Source organism: Condylura cristata, unplaced genomic scaffold (genome assembly GCF_000260355.1).
Source record: "Condylura cristata isolate star-nosed mole 26May11 unplaced genomic scaffold, ConCri1.0 scaffold00006, whole genome shotgun sequence".
Classification (NCBI taxonomy): domain Eukaryota; kingdom Metazoa; phylum Chordata; class Mammalia; order Eulipotyphla; family Talpidae; genus Condylura; species Condylura cristata.
In genome coordinates this window covers 14,812,245-14,837,160 of record NW_004567107.1, presented here as the reverse complement: position 1 = coordinate 14,837,160, position 24,916 = coordinate 14,812,245, and the positions used below count along the sequence as shown (strand labels likewise).

Sequence of the window (24,916 nt, the reverse complement as noted above, 5' to 3'; positions counted from 1 at the left end):
TTCTTACCTTCTTTAATATTAATCAAGATTTTTCTCCTGTTTTCTAGTGATACAGTACTCTTAATGGTTACTCTGTGGTTTATAATATATACAGCCTATTTTGAATTTATACCATAACATATCACATACCAATGTAAGAACCTTGAGAGTTTTTACTGCCTCCCTATACTTTGTATTTTTCTTATACATATATGCCTACATCTTATAAACCCAACAGCTCTTCTTTTTTCTTTAAACAATTTCCTTTTCTTACATAAATTTTAATTTAGTATCTTATCATTTCCTTTATTACCTGAAGAAATTCATTTAACATTTCTTATATTATATATAGATCTGTAGGTTAAACATTCTCTTAACTGAGGATGTTTTTGTTGTTTGAAAGATATTTTCTCTGGATAGGAAATTCAAGGCTGAGAATTTTTTCTCTCTACATTATAATAGACTGATTGATGAACATATCAACTGAAATTCTATGCAGTTTCTCAGCTTTGTTTTCCCTCTGTGTTTCAATTTGATTCTTTGCTAGTTCTGTCTTCAAATTCACCAATCTCATCTCCCATAGTTTCTAATCTGTTTTATTAGAAAATCTATTAAATGATTTTTTTTATCTGTGTAAGTTCCATCTTCCTTTTTCCATCATGTTTTCATTATATTATCCTTTAAATCTTTGTGCATATTTACAATAGCCGTTTCAAGGTCCTTACCTGCTAATTCCATCATGCATGTCATTGTTGTGTGGTTCCAGTGGTGATTTTTTCTTCTCTTGATTATTAATATCATTTTCCTATTTTGCCTGATAATAATTTTTGTTCCATATTGCACATTGTGGATGCTGTGTTGTTGACTGTCTAGATTTTGTTGTCTTCCTTTGAAACATAAATTTTCTCTGGTAATTAGTGGTTTTACTTAGATATCAGCTTGATATTTTAAAGTCTGACTTTTTGAGCTGGTTAGCCTAGGTCTAGAATAGTCCTTATTACTAGGGTTAAAGTCTCCTTCTATGGCATGGACTTTCTGGATCTCATCTGAATAGTCAAAGCATTCAGCAAGCTCTCTCTTTGGCAGGTGGGAGTTCAGACACCTCACCTTGTGTGACCTCTGAATCCTCATTCATCTCACTGCCCCTCAGTAGCTGTTTGCTGCCAGGCTTTGCAGACTCCTTCTGCACAAATCAGTTTGGCATCCAGCCAGAGACTTTAAGGGGCCCATCTGTACATTCCTGGAGTTCTTTTATTATATGATTCCCTCTTCTTTGTTATTCTACCCTGCAAATTCCAGCCACCACAGAAGCCCTGAACGCCGATAATGTCTCCTCAGTTCAACAGGATTGCAGTGTTTCCTTTGGGCTCCACCTCTGTACCGTGGCCCAGAGGTGTCTCCAGGCAGAGAGCTGGAGTGACCAGGGGCACACGGCAGGTCTTCCTTCACGAACCACAGTCCTGATCCACCTACTGTTCAAGGTCTGAAAATTTGTTTCATGTATTATCCCCAGCTTTACAGTTGAATATGGGGGAGGACTGGTCTTACACCAGCTATTTCATCATGGCCAGAGTGTAAAGTCTCCAACTCTCTCTCAGATTCAAATCCACAAAGTTTCCCACGTTCGACTTACCTTGCATCATGTCTCCCGTCTGTTCCCACTTTGGCCTTCGAACACACTATTCCCATTTACCCTGAATGCATAACCCCTCACCCTACCACCTAGTAAATTTTTAGGAACACCCCTTGGTTTCTCATCCTCTCAGCTTCATGCTTACTTATTTCCAATCCTTATATTGGAGCATTTGGATCCTGTATTTTGTGAATTCAGGCAAATTCTCAGTTTTTATAGAAAGAGGAAATCATAGACCCCTCATATTTAATCTTTGTTGTTTAATATCAAATGGGTTTCTTACAAGGACAGTCTGCCAGTCTCTCTGAAAATCTTCCCTTTTTGGTGAAAGCCTAAGTAGGAATTCCAGCCCAAAAACATTCCACCTAAGGTCAACAGATGGAACAAACTATTGAGGGTACTGAATTAGGAGCCCAGAGGTTCATCCAGGATCAACCTGACCTGCTTTCCATTCCTAGAGCGGTGCCCATACTTCTCTGCACTTCTGTGCCCCCATCTGCCTTAGACCCTGGGGGCCCAAGGAAGATAATGTGTGAAGCAGCTTCTGGTGTCTTCCCTTGGGCATCCTGTCTTTGTGCTCTGCTTAAGTGGGTCTGAGTTTCACTTCCCTGGCCATTCTTTGACTTCCTGATACTAAGATATCTGTGGAGTGCTTCCTGTGTGCCAGGGAATGTGCCAGGCACTGAGTACATAGTTGTCCTATCTGGCAGAGTCTTGCCCTCATGCAGCATACAGGCCAACAGGGAAAGAGACGTTGACCTAAAGTTCGTATCCCACGTCATCATCAGTGTTGACCAATTCTTGGAAGGAAAAGGGACTGTAGAATAAATGACCAGGTGGGGTGTCAGGGAGAGCTGCCAGAGGAAGTGAGTTTAAGTGGAGAGATGTAGGACCAGCAGTGCATCCAGACAGAAATGGAAGGGAAGAGCATTGAAGACAGGGAACAGCAACTACAGAAGCCATGCAGCTTCCACTGCTGCAGAATGTGACAGGTCCTGGCTGAGTGATTGGAGCTAGCAGGTGACCCCTGGGGCTTTTCTGTCATGTGCTTTATGGGTGTCCCTGAGTGTCCTTCGATAGGGAAGGGATGGGATGCTCGCACGTGGAATGCCAGGATCTCGGCAGCAGGAAATGTAGACTATGGAAGGGTCTGATCCACAGGCTTTTGTAGAAACCATTGTGCAATATAGAGGAAAAACCTAGGAGGGAAAGCAGCGTGCTCAGTGTTCCAGCAAGTCTCTGGTCCTTGTGCCCTGTCCTCAGGATGTGCAGGTCAGTGCAGTAGGACACTGCATGACCTTGACCAGACAACAGGTTGATCCATCCTGGCACCAACCCTTTGTGGCCAGAAATGCATGAACCATCTTGGCCTTGGCTTCCTTATCTCAAAACCACCATTAATGGCTGCTCACATTTGGAGACCAGTTTACCATTTAAGGTGCTTATGGATCCTCACAAAATCCTTGTGAGGTTGGTAGGTTTGATCAGTAGAGATAAAGTGAGAGGACTCAAGGCAAGAGAGGGAAGAGTCCTAGGCCATGGGACACAAAGGTCAGGAGCCCGGATGGAGAGGTGAGCGGACCGCTCTGTACACTTGATGCTGTTGCTAGTGCAATGAAGCACCAGCTGCCGTTCCCAACCTGAGCATCAGGGAGAAACCAGATGGTGCACCAGATGCCTGGTGGTCTATTCTGAGACTGAGAACAATGAAATTACGAGATGAGCCGCCCTGCTGATTGAGGCAGGGGTCTGGGAGGCTGAGGGGACACCGGGCACACCCTTCACCACGAGGATCTCTGCCATCCCTGGATGGAAAGGGAGACTCTGGAAAGTGGGCCTGGAGGGAGTGGGGGGCCCCTGTGTTCACAGACCAAGGCCTTGGGGATTCTCCCCAGGGCTCTGACAGTGGGCCAGGGCTTACTTAGGGGACCATCACTGCAGCTCCAGCCCTCTGGCACCTCTGTGTGGCTGGGTGACCCTCCAGAGGGCCAGGGCCACTGCCTGAGTCTCGCACTCACCTCCGTGGCCAGCTGGGAACTAAGCATGGCAGAGTCCCACTTCATGGGGCCGGCTCCTCATCTTTGCCGGGGCGGCAGCGAGGAGACTCAGGGGGCACCTTTTAGCTTCTTGGTTCTGAAAGCCATGGGCAGAGTACTGTATGATCAAGTGGATGCGGTCCTGGAAGTAGGGGCCACTCCTCCGTCCCCAGAAACACAGGAGCACTGGACCGTGCTGGGTGCTTGGCCAGACTCTGGTCCAGATGGTTCCTTTTAGGGTGGCTCCATTACTAAATCCTGTGGATTCTGTGAGTCCACCAAAGGGAGCCCTTTACTTGCGAAAAGGCCGCTGCCTCCTCCCTTCTTGTTCTGAACGTGGCAGTGTGGCCATGCCGGTCATCCTGGCCCAGGCTGTGTGAGAGACCCATTGCTGCCTGCCCAAGACCATGGGGGTGGAGACCACTTGAGTATCAGCGTGGGGTCTCAGGGAGTCCCACTTCTGCAGAGAACCCAGGTGAGGGAGGCAGGCGTCTGGGAAAGGCTGATGTGATGTCCCCGAGTGCCCCCAGCACCACTGCCCTTAGTCCAGTACAGTGTCATCTCCAGGCCGAGTCCCCCGAGAGCAACAGTTCCCTGCCACACCCAGGGGGCCCCTCGCAGCCTCACCCCCTAAAACCTCAGGGAGGCACTGGGTTCCTACACTTCCCCCTGCCCCCACCAGTCAACCCCAGTTATCTCTGCCTCTCTGCTTCCCGCTCTTACTTCCAAGCCCACCTACCTTGGAAGGAAAAGGAATTTAGAAGGAACTGTTCTAGAAAATGTAGTTAGACCTGGGTTGACTAATTCAGGTGTCCTAAGCGTGGGTCACAGGCCGGGTTCTTTGACACTCAGAACCTCGGCTGCGCTAGCATTAGGGGTGACCCACACAGTGGGCTGGTCAGGGGCCTCCAGTTAGCTGAGTGTCTCCCTTGAGGAGAAGTAGGGAACATTCTAGACTCCCGCTTTCTTGGGACAGGGTGGGAGCGAAAGCCTTGGCTCTCTGTGGACCCTAGGAGGTTTCACTCCTCGAGCATGGGGCTCTGGCCGCAGAGGCCACTCTCTGAGCAAACTCAAGAGGCCCGGGGGGACTGAGAGCGTGACCCTCTCAGGTACCGCCCCCGGGTGGGAGCCACCGGATGATCCAGACACGGGCTCTGAGTGTTCACATCCAGAGGTGTCCCCATCTCCACGCTTCGTGGCAGCGAAGACCCAGACGAACCAGTCGGGGAAAAAAGCTCCGGCCTCCGTGGTCCGATGTGCCACCCTCTTACACCGCACCCCTCCAGCCACCCAAACCCAGACGTTCCGCACTCCAAATTCAGGATCTCCAGCGAGCAAGGCGACCGCAGGTACCATGGCCTATGTACCCCGCACCTCCTCCCCTCCCTGCCCTTCTCCCCACCTGCCACAGCTGTGCCTGGGGTCCTTTTCCCTTGCGAGAGCGACAGTGGAGGTGGGGTGAAGTGTCTCAGCTCGGCCTCTGGCTGCCTGTGGCCGTGGCCAGCCGCCGGCCCTCTCTGAGCCAAGTTTTTCTTACCCTACATCAGAGGGTCATGCAAGATGGTTTGCAAACTATCTTTTCAACAGGAGAGCAGTTGTGTCCCCAAGTCTTGGCCCAAGAGGTTAAAACGGTTTTTTTTTTCCCTCCAATTCATTGCTAACATTTGAATGTCAGGAGATTTTATGTGAAACTTTCGCTTTCTAGCTGACTTTGCAAAGTCAACCCCGGGGCCTTAGACCCACGTTCCAGCCGTCTGGCAGGCAGCATTGATTTGGGGCTGGGTCACAGCTGCCGCCTTTCGTCGAGCAAGTGCTTCCGATTTTCCACAGACCCCACCACTCCGTCCTTCCTCCCCAGCACAGTGGCCACATGGCAGGTGTCCTTTCTCATCATGATCACACTGTTGTCCGTCTCACATTCAGCCCAGCTCATCCATTTACACCACCTGCCGGACCCTCTTGGCATGACTTTGCACCTTTCAGAAAACCCAGTCTGAAAGCTCATGTCTACAAAGAGCTGCTCTCCACGAAGCAGAGAGCTTGGGAGTTCTGCTCTCTCCACCTCCCGCTACCTCCTCTTACATGTGAAACCGCTCCATGGGCTATGCCCGGTGGGAAAGAAATGGCTGCCGAGTCTGGGGTTTGCTGAGTCTGTGAGGGAAAGGCCTCTGGCTTGAGATGGGTGAACAGGCACGAAATGTTCCTAGACAGCATTCCCCCCGGAAAGCTGCTAAGACATACTGCGCTGAGTACCAGCTATGAGGAGTCCTCACAGCGCTGAATGGAAAGAGCGGAGGCTGCCGGCCTGTACCTGTAGGTTGTAGGATAGGATGCTGTTGGGTTGGGACCCTGGGCCTTCCATTGACCTTTAGAGACACATTAGATTTCCCAGAAGGAAAATAATCACCCCTGAAGGTGATGGTTTTTAAGGTACTGTATTAAGAAAAGCCAGTCGCTGTTGTATTTTCGCAACAGGAGTCCTAAGTTAGAAACAGACTGACCACCCTAGCTCGTCTCTGGTGGTTTCTGGCCCAGCTTCTACCCTCACCTTGTGGTTGAGGGTTTGTACAGGACCAGGTCCTGGAGAGAACTGCCTTTTGGTGGGCTGTGTTGGTGTGGCCCCAGTGAGCCCCAGGGCCTGCCTCTGGCTTTTTTGAGGGATTCACGCTTGCCCGGATCAGCCAGGCAGAGAGGAAGACAAGGTCATGAGCAGGAGCCTGTGTGTTAGAGCTGAAAGCCGCCAGCACCCTTGTCACTCTGCAACAGGCAGGTCTCCTGTGGTACTTCCAGTCCCACCTGCTGCATTTCAACCAGGGGTGCCCATGGCAGGGATCGGCAGTTGTGAAAGTTGGCATTGTCCGCTGGGCAACAGGGCACTAGAGTTAAGGACTAGCAAGCAACCTCATTGGACTGGGTTCTTCCAATACGTTCCCTGGCCTGCAGGGAACTCCCCCACAGGTAGGTCGCCCCCCTTGCACACACACAGGATTCAGATGGAGAAGGAATCATTTCCCGCTCCCAGCTGCTTTTATAAAAAGGAAGGGTCTTCCCCAGCGCACTCTCCTCTCCGTGCCAACTTAAGGGCGAGAAGCCAGCCCCAGCAAGGACACTGTCACTTTTCACCTGTAAAATGGGAAGAGCAGCATGGACTTCATAGAGCTGTTGGGAGGATTGAGGGAGGCCGTTGTCCTTTAAGAAGGGGACCAGGTGGGCGGCTCATTCCAAATCGGCTCCTTCCCAGACACCGTTCTCAGAGCAGCCAGCATCCCATGTGCCCCTAACTACTTGGGAAAACCAAGCCGTTTTCCAGCTCTGACATTCTGTGGGCAGGGTGGGGACTGAGTAGTGTTTTCTACCTGGGAGACCCCATCTCTGCATGCCAAGGTCCAGAAGGTACTTGGGATCCCTGACCAATCCTCACATGGTCTCACTCCTGCACTCACCTCCCCACATTCCCTCCTGGCCTCCCGTGACATGTGGCGCTGAATTCACATGCCACATTCTGCGGGGCCCAAGGCAGCAGAATCTGGCAGAGAACTACTGGAGGGGGGAAGGGCTGACTGACTTAGTGTTGCAAATGTGGCTCCCCAGTGGGCCCATTTGCCATATGCTCACTGGGCCAAGTTTTGTGCTCAGACAGCAGCCCCCCCCCACCCCCAGACCTCCACCCTTAATGGGCACCCACAGGGTCATCCTCTGGGTCTTGTATTAGGCACTCAGCTGAGCCTGAAGGGCCAGCAGGTGTGGTGTGAAGCCCCCCACGAGCTAGTTCCCACAGCCTAAAGCCTTGGTGCTCCCCAGCTCAGGGTGGGTGCCTGCCTCGGGCCACCTCTGACCTGCCCCTCCCTTCGGACAGTGCTGACCAGTCACCATCATTTTCCCTTGATCTCTCATCTCCCCACCCAGCAGAAAGCGCTTTCAGTCGGAGAGTAGAAGGCAAAGCACAAAACCACTTTGAAGAGACGAATAGCAGCTCCCAAAACTCCAGCGGTGAGTGAGCCCCGAGACAGCTGTCACGCGCCGGGCCTGCAGCTCTGCCTCCATCTGCTCCTGCCCGCGGGGCAGCGGGCGCTCTGTGGACTGGGGTCTTCACAGCACACGTGGGCATGACTGGGGGGCGGGGAGCCGGGGGCAGAGAGTTCAGAGCCAGGACCAGGCAGCCGTGGGAGGGCCTTTGCTTCCAAAGAGATTCCTCTGGCCTCAGCGGTCTAAGGGACTACGTGTCCCCAGTGAAGACAGGCCCTCCCCCTTCTCCAAAGCCTTCTATATCTGTTCAGATCTCCCCGAGGGTTGGGCCTGGGTCACTGTGTTTCCTAGAGCGGATGTCACCAGTCTTTCCAGGACAGAGCGCTGTGACCTGCGAGCCAGAGACCTGGTTCTTTCTATGTAAAGGCCACCACCAGGGTTTCCCTGAGGCTCCTGGCAGTGCTTTGGCGCCCCCTGGTGGCTTCACTGTGAGGACCTTGGCAGAGCCTTGAATTGAGAGTTTCCAAAGGCCACTGTCCCCAAACAGAAGCCCTCAAAGGCCACTGTCCCCAAACAGAAGCCCTCAAAGGCCACTGTCCCCAAGCAGACCCAGGACCAGCTGGCGGCCATGGTGGTCTGAGAAAGGCACAACAGGCCAGTCCACACCATGATGGGCCGTCAGAATGGGAAAGAGTTGATCCGTTGGTTACGTGCTTTCCTGCATAGTTGAAATTTAATTCACCAAATAGGTGTTGGCCTATGCCTGGCACCATGCCAGGCACTGCCTGGGTGCAGCTAGATGAGAAAAGTGGTCAGGAGCTTCATAAAACGTCCAGAAGCACAGACTTGAAGGTGGGGGCCTCTGCAGAACCCCCCCGGCTCCAGAATCAATATCCAGCTGAGGGTTGACCCCAGCTGCCCCTACAGGTGGGTCACTTACGTCTTCTCCAAGGCTCAGCCCGCAGCCAGTTCTCCGCCCGGGTCACACGCTCATGTGGTAGGGCTTTTTGGTGGTAGTTTTTTTTTTTTTTAGTTGTTTTTTAAGTAATCTAAGTGATTTGATGAGGAGTGCTTGGGGGACCCTGCAGAATGTGAACATGAGCCCTGCCACAAGCCTATCGATTTTCCAAGCTCTTCCATTTGCCCTCGTGAGCAATACAACCTGCACGGCCTCTCCACGACTTGGCTTGCCCAGAGCCACCAGGGCCGGGTAGAGAGAAGCACGGTGGTTGCGGGGAGCTGAGCCGGCACCCGCCGGCCACACCGTGGTCGTGCCCCCCCTTCCACCAGAGCTGTTACTCAGAACTGGGAGTGGCCGTGGGAAGTGCTGCCGCCTCCGGCAGCCGCCATTTATTGAGCGCTTACTCTGTGCCTTGCACGTGTTCGGAGCTGTGTGTGTCTGTCTCCATCCTCCCCGCGGCCCTTTGGGGTGCGTCTTGCTGTGAGTCAGCCCATCGTTAGATGCGGCTCACAGAGGCTGTGGCCCAGGTCCCAGCTGGTGAGTGGTGGAGCCAGGATTCCGGCCTAGTTTGTCGGGCAGCTGCCTCCTGCCTTGGAGGCTTGCCTGGCCCGGCCTCATAAGGGAGGAAGCATCGGGGAGCCCCAGTAAGCAGGCTGCCCTGGTGTTTGTTGCCAAGTGTTCCCACCCTGGCACCAGCGCCGGGAAGCAGCTGCCAGCTCCCTGTCCAAAATGGGCAACCACGTGGTACTTCCTCACTGACGCCCCGTGGACACGCTTTCTTAGAATAGAGGGTGCCCTCGAGATGACCCCAGCTGGCCTTGCCCTGCCCAGGACCCAGCCCCAGCCCGGGACACAAGTCTGGCTCTCAGATGCCCCCAGCGGGTGAGAGCGCCCTCTGGAGAAGAGAAATACTGACGGGCAGCTCAGAGCAGAGCGCCGGGAGAGACTTAGCTAAACTGTTTCTCTTTTGCAGAAACTGCAAGTCCCCTGATTTCCAATCCTTTCCCTCTCCTACAGAGTAAGTGACGGTCTCCAGGGGGGCTGGAGAGGGCAGGGCAGGGAGTGAACTCAGTCTGCTCTTCCTGGAGCAGCTGACCTGGGCCAGGGCAGACGGGGCCGCTGGAGGCAGAAGGAAGTTCCAGCCCTGGGGGAGGAGGAGTTTGGCCAGGGCCCAGCGGGGAAGTGCGCTGACCTTAGCAAGCGTGCTCCACTACTCCAACCCTGGGCGGCCTCAGCTACCTCTCCCAGCTCCCCTCAGCCAGCCTCCGCTTCTCTTCACTCTCTCCTCCTTGCACCCCTTCTTCCTTCCTCCCTTCCTCTCTGCCCCGTGCCAGGCCCCGACTTGAGTGCTGTGGTCAGCGGTCACGGGCACCAGCCTGCATTATCTCTTCCTCCACCCTCCTGCCCTGCCGCTCCCCACTTCCTTTCCTCCTCTCAGCCCCTGTTCCTCCAGCTCTTCTGTAGCCTTCTCTACCTTCGCCCCCCACCCTCAAGGTCCCACCGATTCTGCTGTCTTGTTTCCTCGCATCCTTCCATGTTTGCTCAGTGGACAGCGGCCCTCTGTGCTTCCATGACAGAGAAGAGGCTGCAGGACCAGATGCACCGCTGCCCCCAGACAGCTAGGTCCTTTGGTGGGGTCCTCTGTCCTCCGCACCCATCCCCAGTACCCAGAACACGCCTGGCATACAGTAAGCACTCAATAAATACCTGCCTCGTTGGCTCCGATGGCCTCTGTATCTACACAGCCCCTCTTCATTGCTCCCTCCTTGCTGCGGCCTCTCTCAACGTAGTTAGTGGTGGGGGTGCAGACAGCTCCGAGGGCGGAACCCCGGTGTGTGTTTGGGTTCCCGGTTCCCACGCTGCTCTGCAGACCTGCAGAGAATACCCGGGCGCGCTCGGCTCCTAACACGGCTGCTTCGTCTCTCCGCCAGAACCCTACACGTGTGGCGCCTGTGGGATCCAGTTCCAGTTCTACAACAACCTGCTGGAGCACATGCAGTCCCACGCAGGTGAGGGGCCGCGCCCACATCCCTGCCCCACCGGGCTTGCACCTGCAGGGAGCGATGCAGCAGGGGTCTGAGCATCTCAGAGCAGAGTCCTGCAAATGCTCGTCCCGCAAAGCACTGTCCTCGTTGAAGCATGCCTCAGAGCCACCAGGGAGGGTGCAGGCACAGATTTCAGGCCCCACCCTGTAGGCTTGTCATTTCTGGTAAGTCGTCTGGCCCTGCTCTTCTGCCAGCCGAGGGGTAGCCCTTCTGCTTGGACAACCTTTCTTCAGTGACTTTGCCGTCTTGCCGGCTCCGTTCCCAGCACCCTCAGCCTGTACCCCACCCCCTTCAAACACCTGCTCTGTTAGGTTTTGTCACAGTAGCACCTACTCTGGAAGGCCCGCGAAGAGAGTGCCCGCCAGCCCCAGTGGGGGTTGTCCTTACTCTTGTTACTCTTCTAGAACCTTCCAGGTCTGGCCTGACTACCATAGAGTTCACAAGGACGAGGCTATCTTTTAGGCTAGGCACTGTCCTGTTAGTGTGACTGCCCTTAGGCATCCATTTGCTCATTCGTTTATTCAGCAAGTATTTATTGGGTGTCTGCTGTGCTCTAGGGATTAATTCACCCCATCTTGGGCCTGGTGGGCCTGGGGTGGGGAAGGAGTGTGGGCTGTAACTTTATTTTTTTAAAGGTTTATTTATGTATGCATGCAGAACCTGCAGAGGTGCAGGGTGGTGAGCGGCTTCACCAGAGACAGAGTGGGGAGCAGGACAGGCAGGTCAACAAAGTACACTGTTGAGGGGAGCAGCAGACGAGACAAGGGCAGTCTGCTACACCATGTGGGTCAGCTCCAGAGCGGGGGAACAAACTCACAACTGAAGCCGCTGCAGCTAGCTTGCAGTGCTGTGTCTTAACCTGTTGCGCCACCAGGGAGGGCCTTATAACTAGTTTCTAATTGACTCATTGAAGTCAGGAGAGTGCAGCACTGGCAGGCGAATTCCAGTCCTGAAGAAGGAAGGTGGTGCAGCCTGAAACAAGCACCCTCGAACCTGCACACTCCCCCTGCCCTCCTCACCCTAAGGTTCCAAGTCTCCCACCTCCCACTCACCCATGCCACACCCCCGTTACCTTTGAAGGCCTTGAAGGCTAGCTCTGGGCATTTAGGGTCAGTCATGTGGACAACCAGTGACAGCAGGCAGGGGGACGGCTGACGCGACAGGTGGACACCCCTACACTCCTCTTGGACCCAGGACAGTCCCCCTCAGGTACCTCCACCCCCCACCTGCCCTGCCAGCTTCTGGGAGCCCAAGGTAATTAGGTGGGGAGAGAGGTGCTTCCTGGTCCATCCGCCTGTGGGTGTAGGCCATTAAAATGCAAATCCAGCCAGTGAGGGCACTGTCTCCCCCAGCATGTCCACTTGTTTTCCTTTGGGCTGCTTTGTTCTGGTCCAGCGCTGGCAGAGAATGCTCGCCCGCGATCCAGTGCAAAGCCAGGCTGAATCCCAGCCAGGCTGAGTCGGGATTAAAGGATTGGCTCCATAGAGAGAAATTAAGCGTCATGATCTGCGCGGCTCCCAGCGCTGCTGATAAGGGGGCTCAGCCTCGAATAACACCGAGCTCATTAAGAGGCTGCTGAATGGCACAGGGTAATTCCCATTAATAAACTTCCTGCCTGTGCTGTAGGAAAGACGGTCTTGCCCCAGGACAGTTTTGGAGCGTGCTTTGGTGGCAGTAATCCGGAAGGTGGGCATGTGTGGCGAGCCCTCGTTCCGGGTCAGGCAGGGTTATTTCATCAAGTCTCCCCAAGAAGCCTGTCTGCTGTCTGACTCGTCCGTGTTACAGAGATGACGCAACAGAGGGACTGCTCCAAAGTCGCGCAGCTCGTGAAAGTATCTAACATCATTTGTGCTGCTAGGCAGAGTTTCACACGTATTAGCTGGACAGAACAGCGCTGGGAGTTAAGTTGCCCATATTAGCACCACTTGACAGATGCGGAAATTGAGGTTTGCTAGGAACCTGGGAGCTGGCCCCGGGCCCTGCATGGTCACCCAGCAACCCAGTTCTCACAGGGCCTCCAGAGCTGGCCCTCTGCATAACCACCCCATTCAGCCAGGTAGGCAGGCGGGGGTTAGTGGAGCCAACGTTGCTTCAGAGTCATTTCTTCCAGCCCCCCTTTAAATTACGATCCAGAGAACTGCACCTAAGAGTGACTGGGGACTTATCAGGTAGCAAATGTTTTGGCAGTGCAGTTTCAGGAATTCACCAGATGGTTAAATCTGTGGATAGAACCTTCTCCTCCCTGGGTTTATCGTTTCATCTTGAGCTGGGTCCCAGAGTGAAGGTGGAGGCCATGGTGTGCACTAAGATGGGACCCAGCAAAAAGGACCTCCCTTCTACCTCCCTGCAGGGATGAGTGCAGTCTCCTTGTGGTGTGGGCCCCTCATGGAGGACACCTGTAGTCTGGCTTTGTTTTCAGGCTGTGCACACATGAGTCTGTGTGTGTGTGTTTTGGGGTGGGGGCAGCACACTGAGTCAACCTCATTTTCAGCTCACGCTACAAATCAAGCCTCTTCACAGAATATTCAGGGCTCTTCAGCTTGTGGCTATTAGGAATGACCATGCTAAGAACATTCAGGTCAAGTCTGACCAATGCTAAGAACATTCAGGTCAAGTCCTGGTATGGACATGGTTTTTTGTTCCGGGTTGTAGACCCAGGAAAGGAAACGCCGACTCACTTACTCTGTCTCACCATTTTTGGAGCTGGTGGCTTGTGTCCTAAAGTAGCTGGACCATGTTTCCGTGCCCAGCAGTGTTGATTTCACAATCTTGACAGCACTTGTTGTTATGAGCCTTTGGGTTCTAGCCATCGGAAGGGATGGACTGGTGACCCATTGCTTTTCTGTCTATCTCCCAGATAGATAGGGATTATTTGCAAATATTTTCTCCCGTTTGTGTTGTGTTTTTCTTCCTTTGATGCTGAACTGTGAAGTACAGCAGGTTTTCATATGAGTGAAATCCATGGGGACGAAGTTCATGGTGTGTACTTAGGTGTCCTGAGGAGTCATGGCATGTCCCAAACTCTCGAAGACTTAGCTCTGTTTTCCTTGAAAGAGTTTTTAATTTTAACTCTATGAGTAGGTCTGTATTTATTTTGAATTAATTTTTGTACATGGTACAAGATAGGGTCCAACTTAATATTTTATACTTGGTTATCCAGTTGTCTCGGCACCATTTTTTGAAAAGAATCTTCTTTTCGCCATTGAATTTTCTAGCACCATTGTCAGAAGGCCATAAACATGAGGGTGTCTCTGGATTCTGTTCATTGATCTGCTTCATTGCCAGCAGTCACTATCTTCATGACTATCGCTTGTTATAGTTTTGAAAGCTCCAACTTTGTTCCTTTTCAGTATTTTTGTGGCTATTTTGGGTCTCTCGCATTTCTACATGAATTAGTATCAGCTCATTCATTTCTACCAAAAAGCCAAACAGGATTCTGGTAGGTGTTATGTTGAACCTAGATCATCTTGGGTATTATTGCCATTTTAGTAATGCTAAGTGTTCAGATCCATAAACATGAAATGTCTTTGCATTTAAATCCTTGAGTTCTTTCAGCATGTTTTTGGTTTTCAGTCTTGCATTTTGCAAGTGTCTTCCTAAGAACTTTGTTCTTTTGAAAGCAATCATGAGTGGCATTGTCTTCATAAATTAAATCTTGGAGTACTTACTGTTGTTTTATTTTTTGCATAGGATTGATCCTGTATTTCACAACCTTATTGAACTCATATTCTAGTTCTAAGAGTTTGTGGGTGTGTTCATAGAGTTTTTGTTATAGACACAATCATATCACCTGCCAAGAGAGATAATTTTACCCCTTCCATTATACTCAGGATGCCCTGTTTTTCTTATTTTACCCAATTACCCCAGGTAGAACCTTTAATACTTGTTGGATAGACAAGATGAAAGCGATCATTCTTGTCTAGTTCTTGACCGTAGACGTTAAGGGTAATTTTAGCTATGGGTTTTTCATAGTTTCCTTTTATCAGGTTCCCTCTGGTTCCTAGTTATTTGAGTGTTTTCATCATGCAAGGGTGTGTGGTTTTGTCAGGTAATTATGACCACGTGCATTTTGTCCTCTTTTCTGTTAATATGATAGGTTACATTGATTTCATATACTAAATCACCCGTATATTCCTGGATTAAATCCCACTTGGTTATGGAGCATAATTTGTTATATTTGTTGCTGGATTTCCTCTGCTCTAATTTATGAGGATATTTCTGTCAGTCTTTGTAAGGAAGAGCAGGCTATGGTTTCTTGTTATTTGTCTGTTTTGATATCAAAATAATATCTCATAAAATGAATTGGGAAATCATCTCTCCTGTTTATTAGTTCATGGTAGTTTATGTCTTTCTAAAAATTTGTCTATTTCATCTAATTTGTGGGAACTCTTGTTCCTGGCATTTCCTTATAATCTTTTTTATTTCTATCAGGTCAGGAGCCTGAAGGTTTTTTGAGATGCCCTTTATTAGGTTAAGGAAGTTTCCTTCTCTTCCTAGTTTACTGAGAGTTTGTATCTTGGGTAAGTGTTCAATTTTGCCACATTTTAATGTGCATTTATATCCATGGAGATGATTTTTCTTCTTTTTTTCCTTTAAGTATAGGGAGTTACACTGATTGGTTTTCTATAATTAACCCCAACTGGCATTTCTGGGATAAACTTCACTTAATCATGATGTATTCTTTTTATGTGTCACTATGTTTAGCTTGCTAAGATTTTATTATGGATTTTTACATGTGTGTTTATGAGGAATCTTGGTCTCTACTTTTTTTTTTCTTGTAATGTATTGCTTTGGCTTTGGAACAGAATACTAACCTCATAAACTGATTTGGGAGATATTCTTTCCTCTTCCATTTTCTGGAAGAATTTATATAGCATTTGTAGCATTTCCTCTTTAAACTGATGAAATTCACCAGTGAGTCCATAAGGAGATTTTTCCTTGTGAGAGGTTATTTCACTGTGAACTTAATTTCTTCAGTAGATATAAGACTATTTCAGGTTATTTATTCTGGGCTCACCTGTGCTGCTTTGGGGCTTTTCGGGCATTTGTTTGCCTCACTTAAGTGCTTAAATTTATTGGCATAAAGTTGTTAATCACTTTTAATCCTTTAACATCTGTGGAGTTAGAATGATATCCCCTTTTTCATTCTTGATAATTACACTCTGTATGCTGTTTTTAAAAAAAGATTTTCTGGCTAAAAGTTTATCCATTTTGTTGATTTTTTTTTCTCTCCCATAAAGAACCATCTGTTCATTTTGCTCATATCTTTCTATTATTATGTTTATTCATTTTTGCTTTCATCTGTGTCATTTCCTCTCTACTCCTGACTTTAGAATCAATGTCCTCTTCCTTTTTAGGTCTATTAAGGTGGAAACCTGTGATACTGATCATAAACTGTTCTTGTCTCATCTGACTATTCAGTACTGGGTAAAGCCCTGCTTTACCTGGAGCGCATACATTTTGAAATGTCACCATTATGTTTTCATTTAATTCAAAACATTTTCTAATTTCCCTCATGATTGTTCTTTTGTCCCTGAGTTATCTAGAAGTGTAATGTCTCCTACTCATAGTTGTAAGTTACCTCGATTATCTTTTTTGTTATTGACGTCTGTTTAGCTCAGCTATGGTCAGAACCATTCTTACATGTTTTCTCCCCCATGTCCTTTTTCTGTGAACCCAGTCATGTTTATTAGACTATATTATTATGTCCACTTCTGTGTTTACGTTCCATTTTCCTCCTCTTTTCTTTCAAAAACAATTTCTAAGAGACAGGAGCTCAAATCTCTACTGTAACTGAATTTCTGTTTTTCATTTCATTTCTCTCAGTGTTGGCTTTGATGTTCTGTTACCACATGCACACACATTGAGGATTACCATATATTCTTGGTCATTTGACCCCTTCCATCTATTTCACAAAAGAAAAAGGTGATTTCAGGGCCCTCTCTGGTGGCATAGCAGGCTAAAAGCACAGCACTAATGAAGTGACTCTCAGCCGCTGCAGCACGAGTTCAATCCCCGGCCAAGGAGGTGACCCACATGGTGCAGCAGACCTCTCCTGTCTCACCTGCTGCTCCCCTCAGCAGTGTATTGCAATAGGTCTACCAGTTCTGCTCCCCACTCTGCCTCTGGTGAATTCTCTCACCTCCCACACCTCTGGCCTGTACCCCAGTTCTTGTATGCATAAATAAATCTTAAAAAAAAAAAAAAAGAGAGATAAAGGTGATTTCAGTTGAAAAGAATGGAAGCCACTGCTAGCTCTGAAAAGTGTCGTTGACGCCTCACATCCTCAGCTGTGAATTCTTACCTTTAAGATATTGTATCAAGGAGCTAAACCCACAGGAACACCACCACCCCAGAAAGGCAAAGGAGCAGTATTCAAAGGTTAGACAAGCGGTTTCATGGCAGAGCAGTAATAACAGCAGCAGTGCAGCCCCCAAACTCAGGACTTGGAGTGTGGGTGATCCACCTGTGGCTCTTCATAGGCAGAGGTTTACGTGGCTGCCTGTGCTAACAGCATGTAACCCCCCCTAGTTCTACACAGGCTGATTCTAAAGGCAAGGAGTAGCCGTGAATACAGCTGACGAGGTGTGTGCCAGTAATGAAAAAATTGCATCTGTGCTGGTAAAATGTTAGGGAAATGCATGAACAAGGCCACTAGACTTGCGGCCACCGTCGTGATCTTACGCAAATCCATCCCTTTATCTGGACTTGTGTTTCCATGTCTCACATTCAGGCCAGAGAATTTCACAATACCAGTCATGTCAAACGTGGGTTTGGTTTTGTTTGCTGGATTAGAAGTCTTGTAAATATGCTAAAGAAAAGTTTTTAAAAATATGCTGTAGGGACTTCCTTGGTGGCGCAAGGGGTTAAAGTACAGCACTGTGAAGCTCTCCGCAGCCACGGCAGCAGGAGTTAGATCCCCAGCCAGGGAGCCGACCCACATGGTGTGGCAGACCTCTCCTGTCTTGCCCGCTGCTCCCCTCAGCTGCATCCTTCAGTTAGTCTGCCTGTTCTGCTCCCCACTCTGTCTCTGGTGAATCCTCTCACCCCCTGCACCTCTGGCCTGTGCCCCAGTTCTTATATGCACAAATAAATCAGTCTTTTTAAAAATATGCTTTAAAGAAACAAGGGTGCCACTTGGGGTCTCCCTGGCACTCTTCCCCCATTTCAGAGCGAGAACATTGTTGGGGGCGGGGGGACTCCCAGCCAGACACCACACCGCGGCCACCCCTCACCCAGAGAGCTTGTCTCCCTCCAGGCTTGTGCTCAGTCAGCTCTCTCCTGCCCGATTTCTTCCGAGTCCTTTCAGCAGATGGTTCCTTCTCTGTGCCGGCTTCATTTTTCTAAATGCTGGAAATGTGGCTTGGTGAGTTTAAGAGAGCTGTCTAAGGAGGAGCCAGGATTTGAACCCAGGCCTGAGTCCCTGAGAATGCTCTGTGCTCACGCCCATGCTCGAGCTCACCTCGTGTTTCCTCACGGACCAGCCTCTCGCGCTGCAGGGTCATGCCCTGTGCCCTTTTGTTTCCACAGCGGACAATGAGAACAACATCGCCTCCAACCAGTCTCGGTCACCGCCTGCTGTTGTGGAAGAGAAGTGGAAACCCCAGGCCCAGAGGAATAGTGCCAATAACAGTAGGTGTCTCCCCAGCCTCCGCCTGGGCCTTCAGGAGGCCTGCCCCACGCTCCTCCCGCCCCGCTGTCCGCTGCTGTCCCCAGACGGTGCCGTCCCTCCCAAGATGGCACCCGACCGTGAATGATGGTTTCCCAAGGACTCTCGCACCTAAAACTCTGTTCATGGGAATTCTGACCCCAGTGGGTGGGCAGCAGGAGGTGATCTATTTTGGGTCAAGTTGGTGTCAGAACCCAAACTGGAGTCCCCGCTCCACCATTGGTGCCCCCCCACTTTGCTGACATTGCCACCTCGTGTCTTTTGTACCCTAGTGGTTTCTGTCAGCGGCCGTTCCACACCGCCAACACCCCCAGCCTGTGTGCACGGTGAAATCTGTTCAAAGTTCCCACAGCGAGATGCTCAGAGTCTCAGGCTGCTGCCAGACCCAGGAGCGTGAGCGCCACGGTTAATCCTGTCTCTCTCTCTCTCTCTCTCTCTCTCTCTCTGTCCCCTGCCAGCCACAACCAGCAGCTTAACCCCCAACAGCATGATCCCCGAGAAGGAGCGGCAGAACATCGCAGAGCGGCTGCTGCGGGTCATGTGTGCCGACCTTGGTGCCCTGAGCGTGGTGAGCGGGAAGGAATTCCTCAAGCTGGCCCAGACATTGGTGGACAGCGGGGCCCGCTACGGGGCCTTCTCCGTCACTGAGATCCTGGGTAACTTCAACACGCTGGCGCTGAAACACTTGCCGCGCATGTACAACCAGGTGAAGGTGAAGGTGACGTGTGCCTTGGGCAGCAACGCCTGCCTGGGCATCGGCGTCACCTGCCACTCGCAGAGTGTCGGCCCCGACTCCTGCTACATCCTCACGGCCTACCAGGCGGAGGGCAACCACATCAAGAGCTACGTGCTGGGCGTGAAGGGGGCCGACATTCGTGACAGCGGCGACCTGGTGCACCACTGGGTGCAGAACGTGCTGTCGGAGTTCGTGATGTCAGAGATCAGGACCGTGTACGTGACGGACTGCCGGGTGAGCGCATCCGCCTTCTCCAAGGCCGGCATGTGCCTTCGCTGCTCAGCCTGTGCCTTGAACTCGGTGGTGCAGAGCGTGCTGAGCAAGCGGACGCTGCAGGCCCGCAGCATGCACGAGGTCATTGAGCTGCTCAATGTGTGCGAGGACCTGGCCGGCTCCACCGGCCTGGCCAAGGAGACCTTCGGGTCGCTGGAGGAGACCTCGCCGCCGCCCTGCTGGAATTCGGTCACGGACTCGCTGCTCCTGGTACATGAGCGCTACGAGCAGATTTGCGAGTTCTACAGCCGGGCCAAGAAGATGAACCTCATCCAGAGCCTCAACAAGCACCTGCTGAGCAACCTGGCGGCCATCCTGACGCCCGTGAAACAGGCCGTCATCGAGCTGAGCAACGAGAGCCAGCCCACGCTGCAGCTGGTCCTGCCCACCTACGTGCGGCTGGAGAAGCTGTTCACGGCCAAGGCCAATGACGCGGGCACCATCAGCAAGCTGTGCCACCTGTTCCTGGAGGCGCTCAAGGAGAACTTCAAGGTGCACCCGGCACATAAGGTGGCCATGATCCTGGACCCGCAGCAGAAGCTGCGGCCCGTGCCGCCCTACCAGCACGAGGAGATCATCGGCAAGGTGTGTGAGCTCATCAACGAGGTGAAGGAGTCCTGGACCGAGGAGGCCGACTTCGAGCCCACCGTCAAGAAGCCGCGCTCGGCCCCCGGCGAGAACGCCGCAGCTCAGGAGGACGATCGGCTGGGGAAGAACGAGGTATACGATTACCTGCAGGAGCCCCTCTTCCAGGCCACCCCCGATCTCTTCCAGTACTGGTCGTGCGTCACCCAAAAGCACACAAAACTCGCCAAGCTGGCCTTCTGGCTCCTAGCGGTTCCGGCCGTCGGGGCCAGGAGCGGTTGTGTAAATATGTGTGAACAAGCTCTTCTCATCAAAAGGAGGCGACTGCTCAGTCCAGAAGATATGAACAAACTCATGTTTCTGAAATCCAACATGCTTTAAGACTTGACTCAGAGCAAAGAGAAAAGAGAGAAAAAGGAAAAAATAAGAGACCACTAGGGAACAAAACACACAACACTGTCGCAAACAAAGAAAAAGGAATTTTAAGTTCTAAACACTGTGGACCTCATTATAAATGCCCCCTGGAAACTTAAGTGCTTTTTTTCGGTGTGTGTGTGTGCACGCGTGGGCACACCCCACGTGCACAGCCATGCCCGGACCCGCGGGCAGGGCTGTGGGGCGTCGGGCTTGGGCCACGGGTGTCGGGCACGCATGCACACACACGCTCCCCTGGTGCATGTCCACACGCCTGCGCGTGGGCGCGTGTGCATTAAACTGGGTGTGTCAGGAAAGCTGAGTGGGAAAGAGGGAAGACGCTTCACCTCCTTTTCTCCGAAGGGGGCTTTACAGACTCCTTTTTCAGGTGTGCAGATCGGTAGAAAGCTGATGTTGTAAAATGTTCAGGCAGCTGAGATCTGAAGTGACTTGACGCTCTCTGTCCTCCGCCCTCTGCTCCCCCTTTTTCCCTCACCCCTCCCCTGAAGTCCTCCTGACTGCCCTGCACCCGGCCCTCCCCGGCTGCTCTGCCATGGATTCTCCAAACTGCATCAGATGGACAGTTTCTGCACTGGACTTTATTCTCGTTCACCTTCAGGGCATTGAGCTGCTGCCTTCGTGCCGCCCTTCGGGGCCACAGGGCAGCCGCCTTAGAAACACACCTATCTATCTCCCCATATCAGGAAAGGAGACTTTAAGAATATAAAGCTGACATTTTGCTTTTTAATATAAGATAGAAGAAAAGGACACTTTTCAAAGACATATAGAGACTGTCTCCACTCCTTAACTTTTCCCCTAACATTTTAGCCGTTTTTACCTTTTTTTTTTTTAATCCCAAATTTGATTTAGACTCTGCTAGGAGGCACTGAATGTCAATAACTTATGTTTTGGAGGGTTGTTTTTTTTTTTTTTAATGTGCCCTATTTGTTCCTCAAGTCACACTGTAAACTAGTTCATCTCAGTGGCATATTCAGTATCCTAGGGTTTTTATAGCCTCTCCTGTACAGTCCAGTTTTCGTGTATTTGAACAGCCAAGACCGTGAACTTGGCTGTGCTGTTTGGAGACCAGGAGTGGGGTTGGACTCACAGGATTTATGGAGGTGGCAGCCAAGGGGAAGCATGTGGCTCAGGAGTTCTGAATGTAGGCGGACGCCCCCCTCCTGGCTGGCTGTGTCTGGTACTGCGAATGTCTGATTAATATACCCAGAGTGCATTACACTGCTCGCCACGTCACTGACGCCCAGCTCAGAGGGCTTCCTGAGTTGATCCGTGTTCACGCCCCCCCCTCACCTCAGAACCGTGAGCTCCCCTTCTTCTCCAGGGCTGTGGGGGTTCCAGTGGTCCCTTTGCCTGGGGCCCAGGAGCCCCCACAATATCCTCAGCCCTCCTTCTGGGACAGTCGTTGAGCACGGTGCCTTGTGGGCCAAATGATTGACGTTTTAAGAGTGGGGTGGCGATAGAACCTATTCAGCTTGACTGTGAAAGATATCCTTAGGTTTTTCTCTCCTGCTACCCCAACTGTGAGCAACTTGGGTTCTGACGCTTGGTCCAGATGCTAAGAGGGTGAACCTTTTCCCGCTTACAAGAGGTGGTTCCATCAGGGTCACTGCTCAACCCTCTCCCCACCTCTGAGTGGGAAAGAGCTGATGGTCCCTGTCCCCAAGGCTAAGTGATAGAGAAGGTCACGCCAAGGGGTTTCAGACTGAGAATGACCGGCATCGTGGAGAGCTATTTGTAAACACACATCCTGCCGCCCTGGGGTTGGCTGAGTTCACTCCATCTTTTCCTGGTAATAAAGCATTACTCAACTGTGAGATACCTCGACTTCAAGAAGCACTGTACAACAGTCCTCTCCCCTCTGGTCCATGCTGAAGAGTCAAGTTGGTGAAAAACTCAAGGATGTTTAGGGTCATGGACCAGAACACTCCCTGAGGACAATACCCATTTGCTCTGCCTCGTAAGCACGAAGCCAGCTTGCGCCTGCAAGTCTTGGACATACTGAAATGCATCAAGGTGGGCCATTTCAATTTCCTCTCCTGGAGAAGTTCTGCAGGTTTCCTCCAAAACATTCCCCATGGGGGTCATGCCATCAGAAGAGCCTCCATCTGCACTGGAGCTGGGGAGAAGAAAAATCTAGCCAGTCATCTAAAGTCTCTCCCTGCAGAATATGGGTGCATGAACAAACTTCAACCAGGCTGTTGGGGGCCTTCCAGAAGGTGGCTGGGGGCTGCTGCTAAGTGGCAGATACCTATAGCAGAAGGCCCCTGAGCCTGGCTGCTGAGGGAAGACCAGAGCTGGCCACTGGTCAGTGGGACGGAGCCCTGGAGCTCATCCTTCCTCTCTCCTTCTGCCAGAGCGGGGCTGGTGTTGCCACCTTCCTGGGCCAGTTCAAAAATAAGCATTTTCTTATTGCAAAGCCATTAGAGAGCAAGCCCAGACATGCATACAGAAGACTTGGCGTTCTTCTCTTTAAACTGGTGTGTGCTTCCCCGTACACTCCAGGTGAAAATTCCAGTAAGTCTTACTAAACACTAGGTATCCAGTCATACGTGTCCCTCCCTGTTCTGTTCTTCCCGCCTCAGTTCAGTCCTCTGCTCTGCAGGCGTATGTGGCTGCCTCACATCAAGAAACTGATGGCAGGTCACGTGCTTGGTCGCTCCAGTTCCCCAGAAGCTGGTGTCACCACCGGGAGAGGTGGCCCCAGCCCGCTTCTTCCCTCTGCTCTTGCAGGAAGCTCCCCCAGGGCAAATCCTGCAGTGAACAGCTTAATAAAACCCAAAGATCTCACCGGTCCAGCCACTGGCCCCCTATTCCAGCAATATCCACCTCATCCAAATTCTAGTTCAGCCAAAGGATTGCGAAATGCGCTTCCACGTCTGCCCCCGGCAGCACCTGGCATTGGCCTCCTTGCCCTGACCACGTCGCGGCTTTCCACCCCGGGCCTCTGGGAATGGGTGGGCCTGGAAGTTGGGTCATTCCTCCTGTGTTCTTGGCACCTGCCGACCTGGACACCACTAGCCTCAAGTCATGTGATTCCCCGGAGGGGAGACGCCCCTGCGTGCATGGTCGGAGGAAGTCAGCTTCACCACCAAAGCCCAAGCTCAGGGCGAGGCCAGTGCGGGCAGTCCTCTGATGCAGTGTTGGGGTCGGGCAGTCTGGGCTTCACCTGGAGCAGCAGTGCCACCCCAGTCTTGGTGGGCTGGTGCCTCACGCCGCCACCTTCTCGCTCCCAGGTGCCACGGTGCCTCCTCCCGCTGACAGCAGGAAACTGCAGTGCCCGTGCTGGGGGCTCACGGCACAGAAAGCTACCGCTGCTGCCATGGGCAAGGACACGGCCACCTCTGCTTGGCCAACCTCGTGCTCGGCATCATGGGATTGGTTTCAGGCTGGCCAAGGGTCTTGAGCTTCCCTGGTGAGGCGAGGACAGCCCAGCAACGCCGTGGAGAAGGGGTGCGGCTCCCGGAGTCTAGGAAGGATCCGTCACACCACATCTGAAGGTTGGCCAGTGTCCACTGCTTCCGTTTGCCTCTTTACCTCCTGCTCTTTCAAGAAACACCAGAAACGAACTGTGTGCGGCGTGCTTTCCACTGTGACGCCCAGCCCCTGCCTTCAGGAGACCCCTGCGTGTGCACGAGGCCGCCCGCCTCCTCTGGGACTGACCAGGCCCCTTGGGAAGTGGGCGCTAGAGATAAGCTGGGGGATAGCACACACCCTCTGGGGGCGGGGGGGGGGGTGCACGCTCCTAGGAAAGGCTTGACATGAAGCTGGGAAAAGGGAGACCGCCCAGAAGAGGAACAGTACCTGGACTTTTCATCACGACGGATGCAGAGGGGGAGAGAAGGTGTGCCGGTCAGGTGGGCAGCCTTCTCCTGTCCACTGAACTGGGTCAGTGGGACCAGTTCATAGCGTGGCCCTTGCCTTGGGGTCAGCGGCAGCACCCGTGACCCTGGGTGCCTCTGCGGGAGGTCTCCAGGAAGGCTGCACGGGACCCAGAGGCTCCGTGTGGAGACAGCAGGCTTGGGGCTCCTGCCTCAGCCCTGCCAGCCCCGCCCCCGCTCCCTGTATCCAGCTGGGCCAGGGGGAGCCTGGCAGCGTCCTGCTACCCCTCTTCACTGTGGCTAATGTTTGCTAGGCCAGTTATGGTGAACCAATGATACGGTGTTTTCCCGCTTACGTTTCCCCATTTCAGGGTTTTCTGGAGGATTGTTTTTGTCTCGTTTGGGTTTGAGGCTCGAGGTCGCTAGAGGTCTACCTTGGCCTGAAGGGGCCCTGTGGTTTTGGTGTGAAGAGCCGCCTGCCCCCTTTACTTAGGGGTGTCTCCACCGCCCCCTCTGGTGTCCTTTAAAGATTAGTCCTGACACAGAAGGCTTTGCTGGGTTGGCAGCTGGGCATCAGCGCCACGCCCCACGAGGGTCCCACTCACCCACCCACATGTCCCACCGGGCATCTCGACTCTTCGAACCAAAGTTCCTTAAAGGGGCACAGCCCAGCCTTGTCTGCAACCTCAGGAGCCTGGGATCCCCGTGCGCTGGGCAAAGTCCAGGCTGGCAGAGGCTGTGGGGTCTGAGACCAGCAGGAGGGAGCGGCCCCTCCACACC

General features: G+C 52.0%; 1 protein-coding gene across 2 annotated transcripts in view; it reads left to right on the top strand.

Moving 5' to 3' along the window:
* ZNF618 (zinc finger protein 618) overlaps positions 1–20,321 on the top strand; it is a 142,289-nt gene extending 121,968 nt beyond the window's left edge. Inside the window, exons 10-15 of one of the 2 annotated variants that reach the window (XM_012721577.1) lie at positions 4,758–4,997; positions 7,555–7,638; positions 9,549–9,593; positions 10,507–10,584; positions 18,151–18,252; positions 18,748–20,321. In XM_012721577.1, coding sequence (XP_012577031.1) covers positions 4,758–4,997; positions 7,555–7,638; positions 9,549–9,593; positions 10,507–10,584; positions 18,151–18,252; positions 18,748–20,264 — 2,066 coding nt within the window. In that variant the 3' untranslated portion in view covers positions 20,265–20,321. The remainder of the gene's footprint in view (positions 1–4,757; positions 4,998–7,554; positions 7,639–9,548; positions 9,594–10,506; positions 10,585–18,150; positions 18,253–18,747) is intronic. The other variant, XM_012721578.1, reaches the window with a different exon arrangement.
* The last annotated feature ends 4,595 nt before the right edge of the window (positions 20,322–24,916 follow it).